The 21,520-nt window shown below is 45.3% G+C and overlaps 1 protein-coding gene across 1 annotated transcript in view; it reads left to right on the top strand.

The window, feature by feature from the left end:
* The window catches only part of DOCK2 (dedicator of cytokinesis 2), a 2,333,210-nt gene that overhangs the window by 567,341 nt on the left and 1,744,349 nt on the right, over positions 1–21,520 (top strand). The window contains exon 13 of the mRNA XM_086931425.1: positions 7,176–7,301. Within this exon, the coding sequence (XP_086787551.1) occupies positions 7,176–7,301 (126 nt within the window). The remainder of the gene's footprint in view (positions 1–7,175; positions 7,302–21,520) is intronic.

Here is a 21,520-nt window from a genome sequence, read left to right on the forward strand (position 1 = left end):
AACCCAGACATAAAGGGGATACCTATAGAGGGAGAGACCTTCAAGCTCGCAGCATACGCTGACGACGTCCTCATTGTAACAGAAGACCCAGAGAGATCCATCAAGGCTATGATGGACACTATAGAACAATACGCTCAGGTGTCAGGATACAAACTAAACAGAGAAAAATCTGAGTGTAAACCACTGAACATCCACACCAACAGAACAACGCTAGGGTTCTCAGGACTGACCTGGCAGAAGAAAGCCATCAAATACCTGGGCCTCCTCTTCGAAAGGGACCTGCGCACCACACTAGACCAGAATGAACAAGCAATATTAAACAAAATCAGAGAGAAGCTTGAAGGATGGTCTCCCAAATTCACCACATGGTGGGGGAGGGTGGAGACTATCAAGATGATGGTCACCCCAATGGTTAACTACATGCTCAACATGTTACCATTGACCAACACAGCAGATTTCCATAAAAAGCTGGACAAGCTGCTTAACACATTCCTATGGAGGGGGAAGAAACCCAGAATTAGCCTTCAAAAACTCAGACTCCCCAAGACATAACTAATTTCAAAATATTTCAAACAGCTTGCATAGCAAAACAAGGCTTGTACTGGCTCACTCCGAAGAACGACTACACCCCGGCCTGGCTTTTATTAGAAAGGAGACTGTTAGGCGGCATGGAACCCATAGCCCTGCTCACGGCGACCAAACACCCTGCAATCAAACACAACCCAATCCTAAGGAACACAAGAGTGGCCTTACTAAGAATAGATAAGCTACTAGACACTAGCATTAGAAACACCCAACTGGAATCCCTATGGCACAACCCTAGAATAAAATACAGGAACAGCACACTAGACATGCACACATGGTACCGACATGGCATCACCACAGTAAGTCAGCTGCAGCAAAAAGGAATGCAGACAACCTTTGATTCACTCAAAGAATAACATAAGCTAGACAGCGCATAGCTGTACAACTTCTTAAAGATCAGAGTGGCAATCACCAAAGCAGACATAAACAAACTCACACCCTCAATACTACAATATGCCACTAGCCTGAACATAATAGGACACCAAGTGGCGCACCTGTACAAAGCCCTGTGCCCCAAGGCCTCTAAACTAAATAACAAGATCACGACCCACTGGGGTACAGCAGCGGATAGAGAGCTAAGCGAGGAAGAGAGGGCAGACCTCTGGTCCTCCACATCAAGAAGGAAGGTGACAACAACCCTAGACCAGACAAAATTCTGGTTGATACACAAGGCCTACTGGACCCCAGCTCGCTTAGCCTCCATGGGTATCCGAGAAAACGATTCCTGCTGGAACTGCAATAAGCAAAAAGGGGATCTTGCACACCTCCTCTTCCACTGCACCAAGGTCAGAAAATTCTGGGACTCAATAAACACACTAATTAACAACGTAACAGGAGCCACACTAATACTTGACTTCCACTTCCACTTCGCCCTGGGATACACCGATCTATCCATAACATCAGAAGAAGACAGGGACCTGATTGACCTCCTGCTCACAGCGGCGGTCAAGACGGTATTGAATAACTGGAAAGACACAGCGAAAGCCACCTTTAAAGCCTGGTTCAATTGGGTCATATTCCTGCGGGGAGCTGACACCATAATGATCAACAGCCTACCGAACTCACGAAAGAAAACCGAAATGTGGCTCTCGCTGGACAACTTCCTGTCCTCACACCAGCCACCCTGAACGTTATGGGGGTGACCGGGGAAGATACCCCAGAGACTAGACACCGCAGCCCTACACAGAGCGCCTATTCTGAAACACCCTGTGCTTCTCTACTCTCTTTACTCTCTATATCTCTATACCTCACTCTCTCTACGCCACCAGGGGTGCGAAAAGACAATCAAACAGTCCAAAGGGGAGAAAGGGGGAATGCCGAAAGGAACCACAAGAAGAAGAAACAAGAGTGAATGATGGACAAATAGCCCGCGAGCCAACGCTTGACCACCCCCCATCCCCTCCCGGGGCGCCTTTTTCCCTGTTTTCTTTTGTCTGTGTTTTTTCAGCTATCTCCCATGTATATCCTCTGCACCATGTAAATTTAATTTTCAATAAAAAATTACTGAAATAGAAGATCTTAGAGCAAGTTGTCACATGTCCGGCATTCTAAGCTTATGCATTCATAGTTTTTACTTCCCATTGGTTTAGTTTTCGTTTTGTTTTCATACTATAAATGCATGTCTGCATGTACAAGAATTCCAGACTGGATGTTCCTACTCATCCATTTCATGGATTACCACAAGGCAAACACAATAATCCTTTGAGGTCAATTGGATGAGGAGCAGAATGTCATTTTGTAACATTGAGGGAGAAGCACAGAAACATATGTGTCTGCGAAGGGATCTGGTGGGAAGACATATACAAATCGCCAAAGCAGATCCATGCCTTGCATAGCACTTTGAGTGGCTTTGATCCTGTTTTAGGCTACAGCATTTTTAAAAATCATACTCTGAAAGAAAAATGCCAGTTTAAAAAATCTTGGATGGCATGATGCCTCACATGACATAGAACTATTTGTATTCCTTGCACATGTAAAAACAAATGAAACATTTGTGAACACCAGCTGCTTCCGACCTGATCCAAACAGGTATATGCCCTCAAACCTGCACATTATATGCTTTTAATAGGAAAGAGGAAAGGTACACTTGTTGAGTATAAAAAGCTACCCAATAATATATGATGCAAGATGGCGTGTCCCTGCATGCCTCTCTCTCTTTCCATGGTTTCCCTGAGTGAATCAGTATCAAGGCGTGAGGAGGGACGGGGTAAATTAGGCATTGGGTTGTGTCAACTGCAGGAATACAACAAGCATTGGCAATGTAAAATGTGTCAATGTTGTTTGGTAATGTCAGGCATTACAAGTAAATAGCGTATGTATTTGTGTGGAAGTAGAATTATATATTATGTTATGCTAAAAAGACTTATATTGCGCACGTCTACCCATGGGTGTCTTGACGCTTGCTGAACATTTACATGCTGAGACAGGGAGCGCTAGTTGTTAAATAACCATGTCTTTAGCTCTTTTTGGAAGCAGAGCAGGGAGGAGATGGCCCTAAGATGTAGAGGAAGAGTATTCCGAAGCCTTGCGGTGCTATTGGCAAAGCTCCTTCCCTCCCATTTTGCTTTCCTGAATCTAGCATTGGCGACCATTCTGTCTCCCGAAGATGTCGGTTTGGCGGGTACCAGTTAAAATGCTTCCATAGAAATTCCATCCCTACCCTGTGCAGTGCTTTGTGGGCCACACAGAGCACTTTGAATTTGATTCGATTTTGAACCGTGAGCCAATGGAGTTTTTGAATATCAGAAGAGATCAAGTGGAATTTGGGAATATTCAAGATCAATCTTGCTGCTGCATTTTGAAAAGACTGAGGTTTCCTGACCAGTTTTTCCTGAAGGTTCATGAACAGTCCATTGCAATAGTCTAGTTTTGAAAGGACTAATGCTAAAACCACAGTTTTCCTGGTATTGTTAGGAATGAAAGAAAATATTTTTCTTAACATTCTATTTATGTGGAATGAAGCAGAGACTACCTTGGATACTGGGCTTCATATTTGAGCTTATCGTCAATAATGAAGCCCAGGTTTTTAGATTTCGTCACAGGTAAAGGAGGCGGGCCCAGGCTGTCGGGCCACCAAGCAGGAGACCATGCAGGGAAGAGATTGCAGAAGAGTATAACCTCAGTTTTACTTGAATTTAGTTTTAAGCAATGCCTGCCCATCCTCCCGCTTATGGCAACCATACATTTGTGTAATCTTGAAGAGCAAAAGGCATCTTTATCCACTGGTGATACTACCAACTGGGTGTCAGCAGTATAAGAGGTGAGACTTAAGTTGAAGCTTTTAATAAAGGAGGCCAATTCAGAGACATATATTTTAAATAGGGTTGGGCTCAGCGAGGAGCCCTGGGGGACCCCACAAGGCAGTGTGAAAGGTAAGGATTTGAAATGACCCAGTTCAGAGTTTGAGTTATTCCAGAAAGAAAGGATGACAGTAGTGCAAGGGCCTTATCTTTAACTCCTATAGCTTTCAGACGGTGGACCAGAAGCAAATGGTCCACAGTGTTGAATGCTGTGAATAGGTCCAATAAAATGAGGACCTCTGACCCCCCCCATTAGCCAGTGAGGTTCTTATTTCTTCTGTGGTTTTTACTGTGGTCTTCTGTTGTCTCTAAACCCAAACTGACCGGGGTCCAACTGATGGTTATCAATAATGAAATTAGATAGTTCTGCATTGATATTTTTTCAGCGATTTTCTCTGGCAAAGGAAATCTAGAGATGGGATGATAGTTGGCGTGGTCATTGATGTCAAGAGTTGGCTTTTTTATTAGAGGGAGGATACAAGCTTGTTTCCATAATGTGAGAAACGTCCCTTGTGAGAACATTTGATTGAACATAGAGGACAGGTAGGTGGCAATATGGTGTACCACAAGTTTTAAGATAGGGGACATGGGTTATCCGAGGAGCCTGATTTGGCAGCTAGTAGAAGAATGGCTACTTGATTTGGAAAGGTGGGTGTAAAATCCGAAGGCGGAGAGTAGCCAATCGCTTCCTATCGACTCATCTCAGTAGTATCTTTAGATTTGTCAAATATGTTAAAAATGTGGTCGACCTTATCTTTGAAAGTGAAGGCTAAGGTGTCGCAGAATATTTGACTATGAATGGTTGAGTTGGTTTCTGGGACCGAGGTAAGCCTCATAATTACCCAAAATTGTTCTTTATTGGAGTTGGAAGTGTTCTCAATCGTTTGAGTATAATAAAGATTTTTTTCATTGATTAGAAGGGTTTTATACTTGGCTAGTGCCACTTTATAAAGCTGTTTATCAGTATTGTCGTAATGTTTGCACCAGCATCTTTCTAGCCTCCTGCAGGCTTGTTTTCCCTGTCTTAGAGCTTCGGAAACCCAAGGGGCTGAAGATTCTCCTCTGTGTTTATTAGATGTGATGAGGGGGTTAGTTTTGAGAAGGTAGATTTGAGCTAGAAAGTATATGCAGGGACTGAAGAATTGGCAATAAGTGATATATCAGGCTGACTCTGTGCAAGATGATGAGGTAATGCTGCAGTGTCCATTTTATGCCATGCTCTGCTACTGACAGTTTTAATTGACTTAGTAAGGGCTTGTCGAGAAGGAGGGTAGATTATTATAAAAAGTGATGGCTCAGTGATCTGAATAGCTAAGAGGAAGAGTTTTGAGATTAGTGATGGCAGGATTATTTGAAAAAAGTCCATCAAGGGTGTGACCGGCTAGGTGAGTAGGATCACCAACAACTTGTTTAACACCCAGTTCTGATGCCATCTGTAAGAGAACTTGGGTGTCTTTGTCGGTTGAGGATTGTAACTATAAGTTAACGTCTCTAAGTAAGGTGAAATTATCAGATTGGAGACCAAATTCCATCAACAATTGAACATTGAGTAAAACTGCTTTGTTTTGGCCCAGGGGGATAATATTGGTGTAGGTCATATTTGCACTGTCAAACCAGACCTAAAAATCCATGTATCTTAACCCCTTTGCCGCGGGGCTAATTCCCCCGCGGCGCGGGGGTCCATGCACGGCACCGCGGTGCTGATGACGAGCCCAGGCTTGTCATGCAGCACGGTGCTCGTGTCCTGGTGACGAGCCTGGGCTCGTCATGAGCCCGCCCGCGCAATGGAACGCTCAGCACAGTGGGGGAATTATCCCCGTGTGTGAGCGTTCCACGGCTCATGACGAGCCCAGGCTCGTCACCAGCACACGAGTACCGTGCTGCATGATGAGCCTGGGCTCGTCATCAGCACTGAAGTGGTTAAGGACTACTGTCCTCCCATTTATGCTTCTGCCATAGAAGGACAAACACCATACATTATCTTGTTATCTAAGACACGTTTCCAGCATTACAATGGCATGTGTATACTCCTGAAATTTCAAGCTTAGCCAGCTGAATAAATAAACAAAATCACCACAGCTAGTGGAAGTCAAGCACTTTTTATGTAGAAGTACACAACTTCCGCCCAATTAAAAGATGTACTCCTGACTTCCAATATGTGGGCAGAGCCAAGGCCCCTTTCTAGTAATACTCACATAATTGTGTGCTGCCAGCTGAGCTGTCAAGCCAGACCATGAAAACACCCATAGATCAGGATAGATGTAGATAAAAGTACACACAGAAGAACAGTTGTACAAGCACACATTCACATACAAAAACACCCCTTCAAGCACTTGTTCACTAAGATAATATAAAAACACACAGATGTCTGTGCACATGCACCCACAAACACACACAGCAGATTTGCATATTCATATGCAGAGGCATAGCAAAACCCTCAAGCATGTATTCATTTATGCATTTACACAGACCAACAGACATAAAGACACTAATGCACACAAGCCAAAAAACATGCATACGATTGTGCACACAATCACACCTTTGCACCTAAAAAAGACAAAACCACAGGCACAGAGGAACACGACAACCAACACACATTAAGGCATACTACCACACACTACATTACAGTGGTTGGATTGATAATGAATTACTGTATAAGATGAACACACGGATGAGGGTGATTTAATGGAAGGTTTGAGATCTAGCTTCGGGTTGTAGAAGGATAGAAAGTTGAACAGATGAATGAATATGTCAGTTGATAGAGATATATGTTAACTTGCACATCCGCTCACTCACCCCATTTCAACATCCAAGCAGCCACTGACCCAATCCTCAATACAAATCCTCACCCATTCATCCAACATTCATCCATGCACTAAGACACTCATCCATTCTTTAGTCAATGCACTCATTCTTTTATCCGACCATTGCCATTTTCCTGTGTTCTCCTTGTAAACTATCCACATAAACAACTTACACTATCACATGCAAATCAATGAAACATATTTTTGCTTAAAAAAAAAGACAGACATATTGCCTTAGTCTGTGCTCGGTAGAATAATGAAACTAGGAAGGATGGACCAAGACATGTTGAAAAGGGCCTGCCTCTGTGCATGTCCCCACTGCAAAAAAGTTCTGCCTAAACAGGTTTTAAAGTTATTTGAGGTTCCACCGCTAGATGAAAATGTACAAATGTGCCAACAGAGATGGTAATGGGAAAGGGTTGATGGACTAATTATATAGACACCACAAAAATAACTGTAAGCATATTTCCCTAAACTCATTTTTCAGGTCTTTGGGTTACAATGAAAATGCTTGTTGGAGACGCTGTGCAAATCCGAAAGAACTACCCTCATCTTGTAGATAGGACGACGGTTGTAGCGAGAAAGCTAGGATTCCCTGAGATTATAATGCCAGGTAAGAAGTAAATGACACTATATCAATTAACATGAGAGAGGTGCGCATTTGTTTTCCTAACGCTGACTGCAGTGGTTTATTTTTTGGGTTTATTGTAGCTAATGAATTCATGTAAGCGAAATTGCCATACAGAAAGCGAAACATGGCAGTTTCACTCATGGACCTGATCTACTGGCCTGTGGGTGGAAAAAAACACAAAGCACTGTGAGGGCTTCACCAATGTATTTACCTTACTGCTAGTAGCATTAAGGTCAATATATTGCGGTTGTATGACAGAAGCGCACATGGCTAAACCATTTGTGCCTCAACAACGCAGTCCTAACAAGGAATGCTGCTTAACAACACATTCCTTTACCACATATGCCTTTACCTCAGAATTTTGTTGTAAAGGCGTGATTGGTAAAAGAATACATAGTTAAAAAGCATTCACCGAGCACTGAAAACTGTCCCTCCTCCCCGCTCTGAGAGCTACAACTCAACGCCACATCTTAACAAGCATTGGCATAGCCAATAGGTCTCGCCTTTGGGACCTTATAAGTATTTAGTTATGCAGCACAATATCCCTGGTGCAACAACATCAACTGTTCCATGGTTAAACATTTGTACGGTCCCAAAGGTGAGACCTATTGGTTATGCCAATGCTTTTTCTTTTTCCTTTCACACTTTACCATGTCGTCAGTACATTTAGTCAAATATAATTCGTAGACCAACATATTTGTTTAAACAACAACTTAAACTTTAACAGGTTACATCAATATTTAAAAGTATCCCCCATATATACACATTGCGTAGACACAACGTAAAGTGCACATTATTTCTCCCTGGCCAAGGCCTTATTACATACCAATTGATTATCACTAGATTCTCAGCAGCCAGCATATCAACATTTATCGTCGTCTCGGTGTCCATCCCCTGGTTCCCCTTGTTGCAAGGGTGGAGTGGATTGTGTCATGGAGTGCAATTATGTGCAACATGCAACTATGTATCTATTACAGAAAATGCAACTAACAATGCGGAAGAGATACATCATTAAGAAAATAGATTGTACCCATGTATGCCATAAACTTATTGAGATCCAAAAAAACAGGTCTATGTTTCATCATTGATAACATTTAGATTTTTTTTAATGATCTGAATGTTAAATTTAGATATTCATATATGTAATATGAATATCTAAATTCACCATTCAGATCATTAAAAAAATCGGGGCATTGTTAGGGTTCTGCTATTGTAAACAACGTATTGCAATTTCTGTTAAGTTAATTACAATGGATGGCTCTGACATTGCTAAATGGCAGAGCAATTCCTCGCTTCTTGCATTCCTCAATGCCCGAAATGAGGTATTCTTCTTTTGTCAAATATTTTGCCTGCATTCTTCTCTTTTTCCAATCTATTTCAGGCAGTTGTGGGGACACAAAATTGCCCTCAGCTTTGCATGCGCTTACTGAAGATGTGAAAGGTATTTTTGCTTACGCCTACTAATGGTTTGCTATTGTACATACTCTACTTTTGTATTCTCAGGTTTTTTGATACCTCTTTTTTATAAAATGTAAAAATGTAGATAATATCATGTTTCTGCTTTAAAACCGTCAAACAAATTGAATTGTGTAACAGTTCATCTGTACAGTGTGGAATGTAGGGATGGATCCTTAAACAATAGCACTGCCTTATTCACCAGTGCTGACGGAAGATGAAAGTAAGTAACAGAAAAGGGTTTGTCCCTTAATCAGTAAGGCTGAACCAATTTAATGAAAAAAAACACAAAAAATCCCAATACTGATTCTCATTTATTCGTCCTTTCATACCATGATCAAACATACCCAATCAATCTTATCTACAACTACTTTTTAGGTCTCGTGACCTACAATGCGCGCAAGCGCATTGAGGGAGCGAGAATTCAAGTCGGCAAAATCCTCTTCAAACCAAGGGCTTTCAGCCCCGCGGTTTTCTTGCAGTTCACGTGAATCACGGGAGCAAACATGCACGCGCATTCACGGCCAGGGCTTCTCCTCCCCTAATTATTCATGGCCGGCCGCAGGCCGGCCGAACCTCCCCAGCCAGCTTCACCCAGCACTCCTCCCACACCTTTGAAGTGAAGCTTAGCTTCACTTCAAAGGCCCCTGCTGTCGCATTTCTCCTCCCCCTCCCCTTCTCTGCCTTCCCGCCGTCTTCTTTCCATTGCTTTGTCCTGGCAGGGCTAAACATCATGTTTTATTTGAAGGAACGTGCCTTTCACCAGTCCGTTGCATGCCATTGTTTATTGTAATACGACCAGATTCAAGTGCGTTAAGGTAACCATGTTGTTCCTGTTTACATGTCAAGAGCTTTACTTAATCTTGTTTTTAACAGCAGTCCGCACGCCCCCTGAGGGCTCCGGACATGCTGCAATGCTGAGCTCATTATCACCCCACCCCTACCTTGTTTGTATGGCTGTACCTCCCCAGCCAGCTTCTTCACTTCTCTTCCCTTCGTTTTTTGTATCACCTTCAAAATTACACAATTCTATTCAAAGCTTGCCTGCCTCCCCTTGCTCGCATTCCCGCCCCAGGCTCTCCCGCCGTGGAAAATAAAACCTGCAAACTTTACTTTTTGTAACTTGAATACAAGTATGGCTCCTCGGGTGCCCCCCTCCCGCCCCCACTCTCTACCACTGATTTTACCTAAAACATCCTAGGAGCACCTAGAACATCAACCAACTCTGCTTCAAGCCACTACATTACTTCCCCTTCATCATGTTAATTAAGTGAAAAGCGCAAAGAATTAAACTCCTCAAAAATAGCATTTACAATATACACCAGCCACTACTAATTGCCCTTGTGAGAAATGAGACCTACAACGTACGGCTACATTCAAAGTTGTTATAAAATAAGTTTGTGCCATTCAGAGTCGTATCTAATTTTCTGCCGTGTTTTGTTTGTGTTCCGTGGCGCAGTATTTGAAAAACGCCTCCTTTAATCCGACAGCAGAAATCCAAAACAAAAAGCAATTGATATCCGACCAGTCCTCCTAGCAAAGATGACAATAACATTGAATCTGAAATCCGAGTGCTTAGTTTATAAAACATTTACCTAACCAAACACTCAAGGTCTGTCTGACTGCACAAAACGAAAAACATGAGAAACGCCATACCCACATTTTAAGAGACCTCAGTGGCTCTCCTCCCGCTCACTCTTGCAGTGTAAACCAATCAAAGTGCTTTGAAAGCGACGTACCTTGAGACGCGACGGGAAGTGCGCTGGAGTCATGCTTGTCGACCATCTCTTTTCCTTTTTTTTTTGTCGAATTGATGCAGGAATAGCGAAATCAAAAAGGCATTCAGGGAAAAGGAAAACTAATGGGGAAAACTCCAGCCAGCTTCTTCCCTTCTCTTCCCTTCGTTCTTTGTATGGCCGTACCTCCCCAGCCAGCTTCTTCCCTTCGTTTTTTGTATCACATTCAAATTTACACAATACTATTCAAAGCTTAATAAAAAAAACGAGCTTACGTTTTTTGTATCACCTTCAAAATTACACAATACTATTCAAAGCTTAATAAAAACGAGCAAGGCCAAAATAAACACGCCAGTGTTGTTAACTGTGCTGAGAGTTTAACCGTGTTACTCGGAATCCCTTTTTTTAATTTCAGTCAGTGAATCATATTTAATGAACTGTGCCCTAAGGGTATTATAACATTCCTTCACTTCAGCAGATGTTCTAAATAAACATTTAATTTGCTCACAAGCCCCGTTCCTGCAAGTATTTGAGCAGCGTTATCAGGGCACGCGTGGAGTAAAGTCTTGGCCGAGATTGGCATGCCGCCGGCACGCTATGCAAATGGACGCCCCCCGCGCATCCTTCCTTCCTCACAGGTCAAGCTAGCTGTCCAGCGTGATGCCTCGGGACGCAGCCGCGTATTCAGAGCCCCCCACGGGCACATCTATACGTGAATAGAGACACGAAAACATGATCATGAACAGACACCGTCCTCCCCGGGGAAACACCTTGTTATGCACCCTGGAGCCGTAAATAAACAGCCACAGGCTGGCCTCCCCAGGGGCCGGGGCTGCAGCTGTAGTAAAAACTTCTCACAGCAAACGCACGACTGCGTGGCTTTGTAAACAGCAGCCAAGTGTGGTACCACCTCAGACTGCAGAGCATTCATGTGCAGCAGAAGACGAAACATGCAAGAATCTAAATTCTGCAGACTCCTTTTCTTACCAAGGTATAGTTTATGGTAAACTTCTAAATAGTACCAGTGCATCTCGCCACAGATGGTCCATGCAGTGATGACGCCATGGCCGTAAAGGCCATTAAAAATGCCAAAGTGGTTAGATCAGACTTTATGGAAACATACCTAACAAGTTTTAACTGTCATCTGGCCAAGCAGATGGAAATGTATTCATATTGAGTGCTTTACCATAGTTCATGCCATGTACTACTTTTTCTTGCTCGAGTCATTCATTGAAGCAGGACAACCCAAAGCAAGCGAGGTGGTCCGCGTGTCAAAGTATTTAAGAGATAATTTGTTTCCAAGCGCATGGCCAGGAGAGTGGGATCCATAACATGCTTTCAAGGTATCCACACATAATATTAGAGAAAATACGCCGGCAAAAACCTGCCGCAATTGGGGAACATTGGTAGAAACGAGGCATGTTGACTTAACTCGAACGAAAAAAGGAACAGGGAATTTGAACAGACACTTGCTTCAGATATTGAAAAATGCAGGACAAAAAAAGCAATTTTCATTTTCTTTCGGTCCACAATTGTCGCTCCTACCAACATTGTACTTTTTCCAAAACCTGAAAGTCTTTGCTGATGTGTGGCTTTTCTGCACTCCTGTGAATACCCGACAGCTGCACATTCCCAAGAGGGCCTTCCTACTGGTCTTTTGCTCCAAAACATTAATCAACCCCCAACACGCCTTGCTTTATTTATGTTTCATTCACATTTTTTTAATCATTTTTGCGACTGACAGTACTAAAGAGCAGCTTCCATCTCTGTGTTGCATTCACACTTCTCCTCCCCTCGCTCGCATTCCCGCCCCCCCACCAGGCTCTCCCGCCCCCACCCAGCTTCCCTCCGGCCAGTTGCCACACTCCTTGCCTCTGTCTTGCCTCCCCCTCCAAGAAACAAAACAAGCACTGGCATTGCCAATAGGTCTCGCAGGAGGAACGTTGGAGCTATTACAATTGCAAATAACAATGCCTTTTATTTTTGTTTTCATTTTCAAAACATAAAGGGCTTTGTCATTTACAAAACCAATAGCTCCAACTTTCCTAATACGAGACCTATTGGCAACGCCAGTGCTTGTTTTTCATGATGGTAGATGGACATCATGTGTCTTGCCTTACAGTGGTCGTAGACAGGGCAGGTTCGAGTTTAAACATCTGAGATGGAATACAGAAATCTTTCAAGTAAGTAGGAAATGTCAATTGGCAGCATGTCCTCAGAAGCCATGATATCAGCATCCTGCTTAAAACGTGCAAACAAAGCCTTCAAAAATGCATAGTATTTTTCATTCTCCCAAACAGGTGCATCAATGAACAGTGGCTAACCAAACGTAAGGTGTCAAATTTCAGACTCAGATTTCCGGAAAGTGGAGTTTTGAGAAACAAGACTCTAAGAGGCCAATTACGATGGCGGGCGGATCACCCCCGCCTGGCTGGCGGTGGTCACCGTCGGAACGGCAGGGGCGATCCGATCGCCATCCTGACTGCAAAGACCCCTGCCATATTATGATGGCTGGAGGGTCCGCTGCGGATGGAAAAACAGTCTGCCGCTTTTCCGCCGGTCGACTCGTCGACCCGCCGAAAACAGGTTTAATATGGTCCATCCATATTATTATGCAGGCTGTGATCATCCTTTCCATGGCTGCATTGCAGCCATGGAAGGGCTGGTGGTTCCTGCTGTTGGGGGCCAATTGTGGGCCCCCAGGGTTTTGGGGAGTGGGGGTGCACATGGGGGAAACCTATGGTACCCCCCTGCGTTTGCATGTACAATGTGGCAGGCACCGAGTGGTGCCTGTCACATTGTGCATGCAAAAGCACAACATGTATTTTTTACATTGCGGTGGGTGTCCGCCCGCCGCAATGTAAAATATACAGAATGCGCCCGCCACACTTGCGGGCGCATCATAATTCGTATGGCGGGACCGCCGTAACTTTGGCGGGCGGTCCCTTTTGCAGCTGCGATCCGCCCGCCTTAGTAAACGGCCCCTTAGAGCCTGTTTCACAAAGTGCCTCTGCACTCGTGGCGGGGGCCCCTCAGTCGTGGGCGAGTCTCCGCACTCGGGTGGAATTTCCACAATGAGGATTCTCATTACGGTGGTCCGCCTCTAGTGCAGAGATTCCCCGGCTGCTGCAGGGCCTCCACCACGATTGAGGAGGCCTTTTGTGTACCAGCACCTTTGTCTGCTACCTCGTAAGGAACCAAACTGTGCACATAATTTTTCTTTGCAGTCAGGAGGAATAGATTAAACTCCTGGTTCCAAGTTCCCAAAGCCGAATTTACTAATGTGGTTCCTTAGGAGAGAGAGGACAGGAGGGGAGACGAAAGTGTTTATTGTGAGTGTGGTGATTTTAACACTAGTTTTGGAGATATAACCCCTGGGGGATTATAAAGGAATGTATTGTCCTTCACTTAAGGTAGAGGCAGAAGTAAAGGAGACCTTCCTTAAGCAATCTAATTTTGAATTCCTATTTTTGTTACAAGGTGGACACAGTTTCCACACATTTGAGACAGGCCTCAAATATACTGTGATTACATTCCTTTATGCTGTATTTCAATGAAGAGCATCCTGTGGACTACATTACCACTAAAAAAGCAAGGGCTGAATCATTGACATTTGGGATAGTTGCAATAGCACATGAATCTTGAAAGCATTGCCAGCCAATGCCTCTTCCCTGAATGAGGTTGCAGAGACATATCAGAGGTTTATTGCTTGGCCAATTTCACTTGCCAGCCTTGATATATTATCAGCTGACTTGAGCAGGTGTATGAGAAGGGTAAATTGTGACTGACCCAGAATTTTAAAATCATCCCTACTTCAGTCAGCATTCTGGTTAGCATGTAATCCCTCATGCAGAAAAGATACCTCTGTCCTCCTCATCTAACACTCAGGCAACTCTCAAATAAAGATGTGAGTCATGTCTGCCTATCTGGAGTTCAAGCATGGATATATACCCTATGTAGGGCAGAGATACATCTTCTAATATTTGTGGTGTGTCCCACACAACAAAATGACTGGACACCCCTTGAACATAAACACTTTGCAAAAAGGACCTAAAAAGCTACACAAGGGAGAACACTTGACTGAAAAGTGTAAAGGAAGCATGCAGCATAAATGGAGCAAACTCTGCATTTGGAACATATGGGCTGCAGGCTTGCACAGATGAGTGACACTGTTTGTATGAATGGGCATCTGTGCTTAGCATATGATGCTCCTTAATCCTCAGATCAGGGTGTCTTTCTGTTCATGGGTGCCTCAATGTAATTACCCACTAAAAGATAGAGTATCCTCATACCAGATCCGAGACCCTTTCTCAAAACAGGAATCGTGATATCTATCAACCCAGTCCAAAAATTATTTTCCAATCTATAGACAATAGAGCATCTCTTAAGAAATGCTCAGTAGCTGAATATAAACAACTGGGGAAGCAGCCTCACACCTAGTCAAAGACATGAACAGTGGAACATACATGAAGCCAGAGTGAAATTACCGTGTGCCACATAAAGAAGAGGTCACACATGCCACGTCCATTCATGCACACATGGCAAAAGAGTTGTATTATATATGTATTGAAACTACCATAATACCCATGTTACAGACTAAAAATACGATAGTGAATGTTTTTCAAATGCATATGGATTTCTAACCACGTTCATTGAATATATATATATATATATATATATATATATATATATATATATATATATATATATATATATATATATATATATATATATATATATATATTGTCTGACAGTGGATTGAATGACTCAAAAAAGATGACTAATTAGATGAAAACATTACTTTTTTAGTCAAGGAAAACATATATAGGTTCTGGCTTTGTTCCTGATCTAATCTAGTGACATCTTTCCTGAGCAAAGTTTATGTTAAATTATTTTCATGCAACAGAAGGTCTCAAAAAACCACAGTAATGCTGGTGGATTCATTTATTCCAAAGAGTTCATTATCTCTGCACATGGTAGAGTTATTGCAGAGGCCTTTAGAAGAGACCCGGACGTTGCAGACATCAAAGCAAAACAGAAGCTATGGAACGCTCTGAAGCAAATAAAACATTCAACTTCACTAGAACTTTTGCTGGAGTAAACACCCCCTATCTATATGAAAGCAGGAAGTGTGATCAGAGGCAGGGAACATCTGCTACCGCGGGTAAACAGCGGATAGTTAGCACAGATTACATTTGCTTCCAGTGTTCAAAGACCTTGGTAATACTTCATTATAATGTTGATGGCTTTAGTGCACCTACAGCGTCTTCATATTTCTGCACAGACCGAGCATGTGCCACTTCGTGCCATCACCTAGCCGGTCAACACTGAACCCCTACTCTTAATAACTGATATTTATCTTCTTTTTGTTTCTGCCTGCCCTTCTTTCCAGGCACTTCAAGGATCGTATCAGATGGTTGTATGAGTTTGCTGGTGTAAAGCAAACCTCTGTGGATGTGACTGTACTGTACTTGCGGAAAAGCCTTATGGCTGAGATACGCGCCACCCCCTCTCAACACAATCCCCAAAGGAGGGAAACCGGAAACAGTTCTTGAAGTTTTTTGGATGAGGGAGGGAGTGACCCTCCCCGGCCGTATTTATTAAAACAAAAAATTAAAACATTAAACAGTTTCATATTAATGTACAATTTCATTACCACATTGCGATGTTTGGCTAACCTTAACAGATTCTCTAATACAGAGGTTCTCCTAGCCGAACTAACAACCTACAAAACATTTTCTTGAAATTTTGAAATTGTACATCCTAACGTTTAAGGGCCAACGGCAAGGTCGTAACCGGTGTCAAGATCCCTAACCAGAAATACCCCCCCCCACTTGGGAGGGGCGACAGCACTGAGGCGTACCTCGAGTGCAACTACCAATTTCCCTTGACTTGACGGGGGCACCAATAAACTCGACGCCACTTAAAGGTCGTTCGAGGACTCGTGTGAGGTATCTAGAAGGTAGCGTAGACCTCCCCCCAACCCCACACAACTTACCACATCTGCCGTCGCAGACGTCACTGGCCCCGGGAAATTCCCCAGGAGGGGGCTGTAACCCCTCCTACACAGGAAGGGGCCTTGACCGCCTTTCCTTTTCTTTCGGCGACCCATCCTTAGAAGGGACCGCCTCCCCGTTGAGGGGCCAAAGGCCACCTCTCCCGAGCGCTCCCATCCGTGTTGGGTGACGCCCACTCATAGGGATCTTCCAATTAGTGCTCACCGATCATGACCTTACCGCCCGACCAAAATAAATACGACAATGCTAACTAAACTAAAAAATACATTGGCCACTATGACCGAAAAAAGCATGCTTATAAATGGACACTAAATCCGAATTTCTTTAATCACAAAATAGACATAAAATAGACCAACTTTATTACACACTCAATATCAACACGATAATACCACAACCTGTAAACGAAATAGGATTATCGATCAATTTTTATTACAAACAACTGGCTGTCTTCAGGGGCTGGTGGGTGGGTCAAAATTGGCTCTTCGTTCCGTCTCGAGCTCACGTGCAGCGAGGAGGTGCAGCTTCAGAGCACAGGAACAAGAGGATGCCTTCTGGTCTTGCGTCCCTTTTTATCCGTCTGCAGGGCGGGCGTAAACCCGCCCCTGCCTGCCCCGAGGGCGTGGCCAGCCGCGTCAGTGTCTAGGCCAGCCCACTCTAGGGCGGGAAAAAGCGCGCCCCGGCTACGCCGCTTCGGGCATACCAGCCGAGACGCGCCTCCCGCCCAAAATGGCTTCCCGGGGGGATCGAGGCACTCCGCCATACGTTCGGGGGGACCGAGTGGTCGCCCCTTTCCATATGGCTGAGATACCCGCCACCCCCTCTCAACACAATCCCCAAAGGAGGGAAACCGGAAACAGTTCTTGAAGTTTTTTGGATGAGGGAGGGAGTGACCCTCCCCGGCCGTATTTATTAAAACAAAAAATTAAAACATTAAACAGTTTCATATTAATGTACAATTTCATTACCACATTGCGATGTTTGGCTAACCTTAACAGATTCTCTAATACAGAGGTTCTCCTAGCCGAACTAACAACCTACAAAACATTTTCTTGAAATTTTGAAATTGTACATCCTAACGTTTAAGGGCCAACGGCAAGGTCGTAACCGGTGTCAAGATCCCTAACCAGAAATACCCCCCCCCACTTGGGAGGGGCGACAGCACTGAGGCGTACCTCGAGTGCAACTACCAATTTCTCTTGACTTGACGGGGGCACCAATAAACTCGACGCCACTTAAAGGTCGTTCGAGGACTCGTGTGAGGTATCTAGAAGGTAGCGTAGACCTCCCCCCAACCCCACACAACTTACCACATCTGCCGTCGCAGACGTCACTGGCCCCGGGAAATTCCCCAGGAGGGGGCTGTAACCCCTCCTACACAGGAAGGGGCCTTGACCGCCTTTCCTTTTCTTTCGGCGACCCATCCTTAGAAGGGACCGCCTCCCCGTTGAGGGGCCAAAGGCCACCTCTCCCGAGCGCTCCCATCCGTGTTGGGTGACGCCCACTCATAGGGATCTTCCAATTAGTGCTCACCGATCATGACCTTACCGCCACAGGCCGGATAGTTGACCGGCTATCCGGACCCCCCACAACGCTCCTACCTAAAGGTCATGTTTTAACGTATTTAACCATGCTAAGAAGTCTGCTATGAGTAACTCATTCCCCACCCGAGACAAATGCACACCATCCCCCAAATACATACTGTCATCATTAATACAGCCATGCGAAATAGAATGCAATGTCCTGGAACGGAACAACCTACTCACTTTGTTGTTAAGCTTTCTAACAGAATGATTCAAAGCAGGAATAGAAATAGCCCCCCGCCACACCTTTCGTGGGATCATATGGGACCACGCAATTGTGCACCCCGGAACTCTCCTCGCCAACCAACTTACAGTGGAAAGCATCGCCTCCAGGAGCAGTCGTCTACCGGTGGTGACCAAATCATTGCCCCCTAAATGCACTATGACTATAGACGGCGGTGACCTCGTCCGCCCTAACAAACCCTCGAAAAATGTTTGAAACTGGTCAATACAGAGACCGCCTCTTCCGTAGAAGGACACCCTGTACCCGTATTCCCCAGCTACGTGAATCATGTCACCTGCTTTGAATACGTCCGCGGCACGCCTCACGTATGAGTGGCCCACGACCCACACCTCCTTTTTCACAGCCGGTGATGTCTGACCGCTGGCCCGGTGTTGGGTCGACTGCATAGTCCGCCCCGCCTCGTAGGCTTGCGCAACTGAAAACCAAACGAAAACAAGAGGCGTGAGTACATTATTACAGCTTCACAACATGTGCAACCGCACATACCTCTTATAACAATTGGAGGACCAACGCCCCACTCGTTTCACTTGTTCAACATTAAGACCCCTGGCTGTAGCTTCTGTAGCAGCCCCTATCCGAAAGGAATGGGTCCCAAACTCGCCCGGGTTCAAGCCCGCAGCGGCAATTGACATCGCAAGCACCCGCTGAAACTGAAATTTCGTCAGTGGGGTGGCGTCCGCGTGTCTCAACAAGGTCCCCCCCCATGATGCCACCCTTCGTGCTAGGTACTCTTCTAAACACTTTACCGGACACATGGAGGACCCGGGAATCCTGCGTATGATTATGCAGTCACCCATCCCATCTTGATCGGTCTTGGACCTGACAAAGGAGACAGTCATTGTCTCTCCTCTGATCTGAACGTGTTCCTGGCACAAACCCCCTGCCACTTCCTGTTTGTTCCTTGCTACCAGTTCGCTTACCCGCATCGCCCCGTGAAATGCTAACGTAAAAGCGGCTCGGAACAAAACCGTCTCAAACCGAGATGAACATGTGGCAGGGAGTGTGGCCAACAACTGGGCCAACCTATCCAAACCTATCGGGCGCCTCTCATCTACTCTGCGACCCTCAAGGCGTTGCCACCCACGCAGCGCTTTCTGTACAATGAAAGACGCTGTCGGGTCCTGGATACTATGAGCCCTGGCAACAAAGGAAATGGCAGCGCGATGCCTCTGGGCCGTAGCCACCGATTTCCCAGCCCTACGTAAGGACATCAGAAAATTCACCACCCATTCCTCGTGGCCCCAAAGCCTCTCTCTATCAGTCCCTAAAAAGGCTAAATAGGACCGAAACGCCCCTTCATATGCCTTCCTCGTCCTTGGTGCTATACTCTCTCCCACGCGGTGACGAAGTTCGGGGCACCGAGAGACCAGAGAGCTTCGGGAAAGGGTGCCGGCTCCGGGTCCGCTGAGGGAAGGAAACCCGAGAAAGCCTGCATATGAAAACGAGACAGTGCATCAGCCGCCTGATTCATTACCCCTGGGACATGTTTTGCTCTGAATAGCACATTCAGTTGCATACACAGTAAAACAATTTCTTTGAGGAGTCTTAAAATCAGTTTACATCGCGCTGCCTGACTATTGATGCACTCAACCACGGTCATATTGTCAGACCAAAATATCACAGAGTGATCTTTGAACCCCTCGGGCCAGGTTCTCAGGGCCACCAAAATGGGGAAAAGTTCCAAGAAAGCAATATTACTTGTCAGACCACTGTCATGCCACCATGTCGGCCACCTCTGTGCCGACCATTTTGTGCCGAAGATGGCACCAAAACCTATGCTACCTGCTGAATCTGTCCATAGCCCCAGCTCTTCAGAGGACATGGCTGGTTTGTTCCAGACGACTCGACCATTAAAGTTCGCCAGAAATGCTAACCAAATACGCATGTCCTGGCGGACCTCAGCCGATAGTCTCGTGCGATGATGGCCCTCCTTTAGGCCGACCATAGCTTGGGCAATTGAACGGGAAAAGGGGCGGGCCATTGGTATCACCCTCAGGGCAAAATTCAACTGTCCCACCAACTGCTGTAATTGATGCAGCGTAACTTTAGATCGATTTATACCCACTTGCAAGGCTGCCCTGAACTTCCACACTTTGTCAGCTGGCAAACGAAAACAACCCTCACTGGAGTCTAACTCAATCCCCAGAAACTCGAGGCAAGTCGCAGGACCCACCGTTTTACCCGGTGCCAATGGCACACCAAACTGGTTCATTAACACACAAAATTCGGCCAAGGCCCGGCCACATTCGAGATCCCCGGCTGCCCCAAGGAACAGAAAATCATCAAGGTAATGCATTACATGTTGGAAACCCGTCCTCTTTGTGAAGACCCATTGTAGAAAACTACTGAATTTCTCGAAATAGGCACAAGATATAGAGCACCCCATCGGCATACACCTATCCATGTAATAATAACCCTGAAACATGAAACCCAGGAGACGCTGGTCGTCTGGGTGTACCGGGAGCAATCGGAACGCTGACTCGATATCTGACTTCGCCATCAGCGCCCCGGGCCCCAGGCGATTCAAAATGGCTACGGCCTCATCGAAGGATGCGTACCGCACCGAACATACTTCTGGATCTATTGCATCGTTTACAGAAAGACCACGTGGAGCTGACAAATTATGAATCAGTCGGAACTCACCTGGGTCCTTCTTGGGGACCACCCCTAAAGGAGAACAAACAAAATTCTGCACCGGGGGTACACTAAATGGGCCGGCGACCCGACCTCGAGCAACCTCTTTCCGGATCTTATCCTGTACCACGGTCGTATGCTGCAGGACGGAAAGTTGATTTTTACACTTCTCCACACCCTGAAAGTCCCCTACCGGGATGCGGAAACCATACGAAAATCCGTTCCGCAGCACCCCAGCAGAAGTACGATCCGGGTATTCACTGAGCCAGGGAATCATCGCCAAGGTATCAATCGGGGTAGGTAAAGGCGCCCCTCGGACTACGTTAGACCTGTTTGGCGCCTCCTCTCCCCCCATTATCACCCATTTTGGCTCTGCACGTGGACTCAGGATGGGACGACCCGCACCCACTACATTCATGTTTAAATTTACACGATCCCTGGGGCCTAGTACATTTACCTCTGTTGAAATTAAAGCAGAACCCCCTTTTTCCTGTATTGCCGGCAGGTCTCGAGTAATCGTCGGTACCCGTACCTG

Source organism: Lissotriton vulgaris, chromosome 7 (genome assembly GCF_964263255.1).
Source record: "Lissotriton vulgaris chromosome 7, aLisVul1.2, whole genome shotgun sequence".
NCBI lineage: Eukaryota > Metazoa > Chordata > Amphibia > Caudata > Salamandridae > Lissotriton > Lissotriton vulgaris.